This window comes from Lupinus angustifolius, chromosome LG07, assembly GCF_001865875.1.
Source record: "Lupinus angustifolius cultivar Tanjil chromosome LG07, LupAngTanjil_v1.0, whole genome shotgun sequence".
NCBI lineage: Eukaryota > Viridiplantae > Streptophyta > Magnoliopsida > Fabales > Fabaceae > Lupinus > Lupinus angustifolius.
This window is the reverse complement of record NC_032015.1, coordinates 2,480,895-2,488,906: the sequence shown is the minus strand read 5'-3', so window position 1 is coordinate 2,488,906 and position 8,012 is coordinate 2,480,895. Positions and strand designations below refer to the sequence as shown.

The 8,012-nt window shown below is 32.8% G+C and overlaps 1 protein-coding gene and 1 long non-coding RNA gene across 2 annotated transcripts; one reads left to right on the top strand and one right to left on the bottom strand.

The window, feature by feature from the left end:
* LOC109351716 (transmembrane 9 superfamily member 5) lies at positions 2,984 to 7,360 on the bottom strand. Its single transcript, XM_019593285.1, has 7 exons — positions 7,100 to 7,360; positions 6,976 to 7,016; positions 6,294 to 6,882; positions 6,071 to 6,199; positions 5,246 to 5,402; positions 4,677 to 5,161; positions 2,984 to 3,615 (listed from the first exon to the last, which is right to left on the bottom strand). Exons 1-7 carry the CDS (start codon positions 7,267 to 7,269, stop codon positions 3,399 to 3,401), a joined length of 1,788 nt encoding a protein of 595 aa, XP_019448830.1. The 5' UTR covers positions 7,270 to 7,360; the 3' UTR covers positions 2,984 to 3,398.
* Positions 5,430 to 5,809, top strand: LOC109351717. The gene is made up of 2 exons (XR_002108269.1): positions 5,430 to 5,513; positions 5,668 to 5,809. It is a non-coding gene; the product is annotated as an uncharacterized LOC109351717 (long non-coding RNA).

Here is an 8,012-nt window from a genome sequence, read left to right as displayed (position 1 = left end):
TTGAGTTCCTATACAATACAACTTCCTTTATACAATTCAAGTTCCATGAATTTGACCAATTTCTGTATATAGAAATAAAATTTGATGTTTTAAAATTAATATAAAAAAAACAAAATAAAAGATGTTATGCTATCAAGTTCCTAATTGCATTAGGTTCCAGAATTGATTCTATAAATTTTAACCAGATGTGCATACTTATTCTTTGCTTGGCAAAAGTGAGAATCAAATTCTCAAATTTGAAAGAAGACACTTCTTTTCTCAAACTTGGTTCTGTGGAATATAATATTCTTCTCTACTTGGAACTGCCAAAGCCCATCCTTTTTTTGTTTGATGTAAAAATAGAAGATTCTTAGAAGTCAGAGAACTAAATAAGTACCTTTCTACCTCAGTTTGAGTTTGTGATCATTTTATTATTAGTCCTCACCTTACATAATTCTTTAATTGCATAACAAATGGTTAATTTGGCTGAATTTTATGCATGTCGAAGTTGTATGCATGAAGATACCTCAAAGAAAAATTATATTGACTAAAGCACTTGAAATACAAGAAAAAGGTAGAAAATAATTGTAGGAAGTTGTAGTCTGAAACTTTCATTATTTTGGCACGAAAAATGCAGGTCCCATCATCTAGAATCCTAGAAAAAGTGAAAGCAAGTGTTGTACTTGTTTCCATACTCACAATATTTGGTTAAATACAGTACTATAGCATATATAGGACCACTTACCTTTGCCCTTGACTTGTACCTTAGTTAACGTAGCAGATTCTAGTGTATGAATCAGTACATATTTTTCCTTGTGTAACCAGATTTTTAATTTTCTGTTTAGTTATTTTTTTTATTCATGGAGAAGTTTCACTTATTCATAGTGAGTGTGTTTGCTAACACCACCCATTAAGCCATTTGACTTAGCTTATGACTTATAAGCTAGGGGTTATGTCATTTTACACATATTAGCTAACTTATAAATAAATCTTACTAAAAAAATCTGATTCAATCACTTAACTTAAAAGCAACTTATCAACAAGTATATGCTCATGAAAACTTATATTAGTGTTAAAATGATTATTGGGTATGGTAGATTAGGCCAAATAGGAGCTCTAACTGCATGGCATATACCAGGTTAAACCACTACCCAAAAAATTAAAAAATGTATTAGAATCTGATGCAGTTTTAATTAAAACCACGAATTCCATAAACAAAGCATGTGTCAAGTGCATGCAAATCTCTATTATTCAATTTGGATGATCAAATATGCAGTTGCACAACTACTAGGTGATTAAATTCGATTACATTTCAAAAACCAAAAGCTAATTTGGAATAAATTTCATACATGTCATAATTCATAAGCGACCAAAACACTTGTCCATTTTTCATCAGACACAAATATAAGAAGTGGAGAATTGATTATGAGCTGTATCTGATATGCTGATACCCCATTCATTAGGTGCTAAATTAGACAAACATTTTTACTAAACAAGTTGTAGAAACTATAGAAATAAATAGACAAAAAATTCCTTGAACAGTATCTTCACATCAATTCTCTTTGTTCTTGTTCTTGATTCTGATTTTTGAGAATATATAATACGGCCAAGGGAATCACATAGAGACTTTGGATAAAGTTAAAGCTAAGTTCCTAAGTAGTTTTGTTGCATGTGAATTGGAATAAAATTGGCAAGAGGATTGATTTGATACTTTTGTCATTTTGATATGGAATTTGCTCCCTTAGATGGACTTAATATCACCACCTGGAAAATTCTTCAAATCATGAGAGACTAGAGCACATTTGATTTGTTTTCTTTTATCATTTCCAATTGATATGTTTTATTTAATATCTACAAGAATGTTGTCATTGTCTGATTTTGTTTCTGGTTTACAAAGCTTTGAAAACATGGTATTTTTGTTTTGCATCATTAATAAAAAAGAAAACAAAGAAAACATCCCTTATCATTTAAGCTTAAAAATTCAATAATAATTAAATATGAACAGTGGATTATGATAATATATAAAATTTGTGTATATATCCTTTTTTTCTATTCAAGTTATATGAAAAAATAGTATTATTTTTACATCCAAGTTTTCACAATTTTTGGCAACTTTCTTATTGAATAAAGAATGAGGGTTTCATCCTTTCTATTATAAATAACATTGTTATACTTTTAGTACTAGTTATGGTTCAGTGGAGCAAATATGATGTTGTTAGTTGACATGAAAGGTAAGAAATGACCACGGAATGCTATTCCTCACGGGGAAAAGGAAAAAGAAAAAAGTAGGGAAAAGGAAAGTTTCAAAGATTCTTTGGAATGAGAATGTGTGAATCTTAACTCAAACTAAAGCCCCATAAATAATATTCTCAAGCAAATTATTTGGTTATTCTTTTTCATGTAAAGCCACAAAAAATGGGTTCTCACTTCCCCACCAATCTTTTTCTCTTAATGTAATAAGATGCCTTTCATCATTCATTATAACTAGCTACTGTAATATTCATATCCTTCATTTAATAGTATTGCTATCATTTCTGAGAATAGCTATGTTTAGTTGTTGTTTATGTTTTAGTTAGATATATATAAAGTTTACTTCAACTTTTCATCCCATAATTGATTTTATTAGAAGTGACCTGGTTGATGTTACATCACCTTCTCCACTTTTTTATTTGTTCCAATTTTAGTTTCTCCAATGAAAATTCCACATAAAATGGTGGATTGTACTATTTTAGTCCCTACAAGTGAAAGCTAGGTTGCTACTTTTTTCCCTTCACTGCCCTAAGAATAAGTAATAATAACCATAATGCATAGGTATCAAGCAATATCAAAATGAAATGGCAATATAGGTGGAGTTGTGAATTCAGATAATGTTATGCAGATTAAATTTTGATTAGGAATGGGAATATAGGTGTCATTCCATTATAATATATTTGATAAAAACACATCTAAACAATGGAATACCATTCTATTTCACTCTATCTCATCCAAACAAAGCATTATGAAATAAATTAATGGGGTGCATGCTATTTTGTTGCTGCCCTAAAGTTTTTCATGGGTTTCTCAACACCACCCTAAGTAAAGTGGTACATATGAATGCCTTTTCCTTATTAACAAAGTTCCTCATAAATGTAACACTTTAAAACACAAAACTTAATCATAAACAAGAGGACTTCTAATCCTCCTCATAAATTCGTACCAGTTTTATCCTCAATTAGAATGTACAATCATGGATTCAGTTTTGATGCAAAAAAACAAAGGATACAATTTCGACACAAATGGCCTTGTTAGTAGTTAAAGAACTCAAGGAAGGAGTACTTAATGTCATGCTGTGTAGACTTCACTTTCTGAAGAGCAAAATACATTGATCATGCAGTGAATATCGTTTTGTGCTTCTGAGATATAAGGTATGGACATGAAATTCACTCTCTTTTAACATTGTGGTAAATATGGCGAACAAACAGCAACGAAACTCGGAAACTGATGGCACCAAATATTAGGAAGAAAGCATAGCATATGCATGCGTTATAGCCAAGGAAGAACAATAGCTGCAAGAATCCATTCATATTTGATCTCACATAGAAGTAGATACAATACCCGAACATGAAAATTGCTGTGGAGCCACCACACAAGACAGATCTGCACACATCAAAAAATATATTAGTTAAGGACGCCTGATGTGGATAGATTTTACACTTTTCTCCCTAATTCTTATGAAAATGGCATAAAGCATATCAAAATTATGTCTGTCTTTTTCTTTCAAGAACGTCAATATGAATCAAAATTTACAACACAGAAGTACAGTACAGGTAAGGATAAGGTTCTGCTGATACTTGTAAGGAAAAAAACTAAACCAAAGCAAAAGTAAATAAGCAAACTAGGAATGCAACAAGACATCCTAGTTCCTTTTATTACCTTTGAAGCATTTGGATTTATTTGAAGTGATCATAACACAAACACTTCCTGTTCGTTTTCATTATATTTTCCAACTAGTAGTGGCTTGTATTGTCTAATAAGACCGTCGTATCTAACCCTATCACCATATAACCCTACCATCTCCTATATGCAAGCTTTGATATCAAGTCTTTTCAATGCTATATTACCTATCTTTGTTCTTGTCTACAGGTAAGAAGTTATGAAATCAAAGTAGATATTAAACAATGAGAATAAATTATATGCAATATTAATTAATTAATTTATTAGAGTTTTATTGAGGGGGGAAATGCAAAGAACCCCCTACAATTATGAATCATGTGCCAAAAATCCTCATGCCTTGTAATTCATAAACATCTCTTTGAACTAACCAAACTGCATATTGAAACCCTTGTGTATGTCAAGAAACCCCCTTTATAAAGAGTCAATATGCATTTGTAACAAAATAAGAGATTGGGTTTGGTGTATTCAAGGAGTCATGATAAGTTTCATAGCACTATGGTCTTGTTTTTGTGTGTGCATATAACCAATATTTGGAAGGGGGTTTCTTGCATTTAGCCCTTTATCGAGAGGTACTTCACTGCAGATTTTATAAATTTATTACATCTAAACTCAATCATCACTACAATGATTTCAGTTAGGAAGTTTTCATGGCTATCGAGGATCAAATATTTCCCCAGGCACAAAAAAATAGTGAGAGAAGGGAAGGGGAGAGAGAAAAACATTGATTAGCAAGTAGCAAGCATTGATGTTTGCACACAACATACCTCCACCACCATTCATGGTCTTCCACCGATAGTTGTATGTATGTCAAGCCAATATTGACAAGTACAATGATCACCACAGCGGTGAAGAATGTGACAAACAAAATGCTAGGAAGAGTATATATCTTGTAGCCCCACATACTAGCATACACCTGGTGTAATTGCAAGACAATTGCACTAAAAGGCACAAGACCCCCAATAAACATTTGAAATAGTCTTCTCCTGTACCAAGCAAGCTGCTGAGTCTCTCTAGGATATCTCTTTGAGGACGAGGGAGGTTGAAGCTCAGATCGAAAACGGTATCCAATCACTCCACCAAATGCAAGCAATGGGATGGCAAGAAATACGAATAAAGCAAGAATCACAATAATGGAGCCCAATGGGAGTGCAGTGGTTGTCCTGTAAGATATTGCAATAATGTTGAGGATAGAGGCTGCAACAAACACTGGTCCAATGTAAAGAATCCCTGCTAGACCAACAGTCCTTTCCTGTAATTATAGTCAAGTCACAGAATATTACAGGTTGCTAAGAAATAAAAAAAACATCTTATGTAAATTACATATAGAAATTACCCATCCATTCGCAGCAAACTGGCCATGGAAGGATGCTGCTGAATACCCGGCAAAAACAGATGAAACAGCATATAGCAGGACAAGCCAATTTAACAGTCCTCCACGATTGTAGGGATAGAGGGTGCCAATAAATGCTAAAAACCATAAGACACAGAGCCTGAGGGAAAAGGGGACATTACTTTATATCAAAACCATAAGACACAGAGCCTGAGGGAAAAGGGGACATCACTTTATATAAAAAAGAGGAAGAAAGTTAAAATTGGACAAGGTTGCCTGTCATTCTTTACTCACATTACATAAATTAACTGTAATAATGACGGCTGTATGATAAGCTAGATATCTAAACAACTCTGACTGCATATTTCAGGAAATAATTTCAACTTGCATTTTACGTGTGTAGAAGGGCAGACATAAAGTTTTAGAATAGAACAGATACAGCCTTTGTCAGGAAAACTAAGGTTCCTGTTAGAAAAATGATTTTCGTAAAACCATGATGCACAATTATTAAAAAGAAACAATGGCAAAGATATATTCGGCTACTACATAAGTTGCAAGAATTAGTCTGAAAATTTATACAACCAGCCATATATGAGATCAGACCAGGAAGAGCAGAATCAAGTGAAATTGTGAGGTGAGAGTGTTTTTGGCGTTTGTTATCAATTGGTAGTCTGGAATCAGATTGCTACCTAGGTTGGATGATGCAGACATCAAATTGTACATCAAACACATTTATATATTATAGCAATGACAATCTCAATAGGATGAATATGTAGCTTTTGGAAAGAGGCTAGGGGAATATGTATTTCAGACACTAAAGTGGCTTACAAGATTAGCAATTGGGTACCCATTCCCACGATAGCAAAAAGCAAGGATGAGTGTGGAGGATGTTTGAATACATCGCCGTGGATGGACTTCCAACCAACCTCCTTATCTTCTTCATTCGAATTAGTATACCTAAATCATAAATGAAGAATGTTAGGCTAACAAATAAAAATGTCATACTTAGAAATTCTACTCTTATATAACTATACATAAAGAAAAAAGTTACTTTTTCATATCACTCTTGAGATGCCGCACATAAAGTATGGCAAGCAAAACCACCAAGAGGAAAATGATGACGATTGAGTTGATGAATGAGAACCAATGAATTTGACGATAGACAGGCAGCAATGAAGCTCTCGAGTATCTATCCATCCTGTTCTCAAAATGCATTCTAGTAGCATTCCAGATAACTGAATAAGTGAACCTAACATCAATATCTTCATCTTTTGTTATATCTAAGGCGCGATTTGGATCACCAAGTGCATTTACTTGTACAACTCGGTTTTCGTTGTAAAGAACATCAAATTGAATATGCGTGAAAAGGTAATACTTTGGTCCTCCACTATCAGAACTCAACCTTTCTTCTTCAAGTTTCCCAATGAAACCCCAAAATGGAAGATCATCCAAGTAAAACTGGAAGTAAAAGTCGCGGCTAATAGCTTGCTTAAAGTTTGAAATTTCATCAGATGTAAACTTCTTTTGGCATAAGGGCACATCAATTCTGTTCTCTCTGAACTTGAACTCATACAAAGCATTCATCAAACGATCCCCATTCAAAACTTCACCAAGGGACTCTTTCTTTCTGATTAATGGGTCTGTGAAAAACACATTCTTTTTACATGTTACAATAACAAATTAAATTAATTTCCAACAACACCATGAAATTTAAACCTAAGAGTGAGTTATACCTGGATGGCAGAATGGTAAATCATAGTATTCATATGTCTCACTGAAACACCACAATTAGATATAAACCATTGAACCAAAATTAGATGGAAACATGAGAAATTGAATTGGATTGAAGGAAGGAACCTGGGATTGTTGAAAGGTCCAACTTTGTTGACAAAAAAAGGGATCAAATCTCCAACATTGAAGCGATGATCAGAGGGTGGTGGTGATGCTGCAATGGAAGAAGATGAAAAATGAAGAATGGTACAGAGTATAAGAAAGAGAACGACGCTATGGGCTTTAGCCATAGACATAGATGCAGATACTGAAGCCAGATGATGTGGTTTTTTTTCAACTCACTGAGTCAAAACATAAGTACATAAGTATGTAACATTAAACAAATTCAGTGAAACATAAGTACATAAGATGTATACATTTTACACTCTTTTGAAAATGATAACTAAAGTATGAATAACCTGAAGTTTTTGTTTTCTCATATTTACATCTCTTATTTTATTTTAGGGGTATAATTTATGACTCTTATTAGAGGGAGATGGAATAAGTGAAAATGAAAAAAAGATCAAAATATACTTTTTTAAATATAAATTGTGGCATTCACATTTCATATCTTCCAATTTTCCATTACTTTCTTTACATATGAGACTGAAGCTAAAAAAGAAAAAGACTAACTCCTAGTAACTAAATTTTTTCTAGTAAAAATAAGTTTAACCAATGTAGATCATGGGGCACATTAAGCTCAGAATTCAGATGTATTCACCCTCTCACAAAGCATTCAAGTGCACAAGTTTTAGTCTTCTTTATTAATTTTGAATCCAATAAGCTAAGACTACCTTCTTTGTTTTTTAAATTATTTGATGAAAGTGATATAAATAGATTGAAATATGGGTAACATGCTCGAGAGTAGAGATGCCCACTAAATAAAAATGAAATTTAATAAATGGTGACAGTTGCATTAATATATAATTTTAGTTGTTTAGAAGAAATGTCATGTGTGGAAAATTAGAAGTATTGTCTGTTTTCAAATTGTACAAATGCT

Excerpts from the sequence above, each read along its gene's own strand:
- LOC109351716 (XM_019593285.1), bottom strand. The coding sequence starts at position 7,269 with ATGTCTATGGCTAAAGCCCATAGCGTCGTTCTCTTTCTTATACTCTGT. Across the intron at positions 7,017-7,099 it reads GGACCTTTCAACAATCCCAG|TGAGACATATGAATACTATG; the intron begins GTTCCTTCCTTC and ends GTGGTGTTTCAG. Across the intron at positions 6,883-6,975 it reads TTTACCATTCTGCCATCCAG|ACCCATTAATCAGAAAGAAA; the intron begins GTATAACTCACT and ends TGTTTTTCACAG.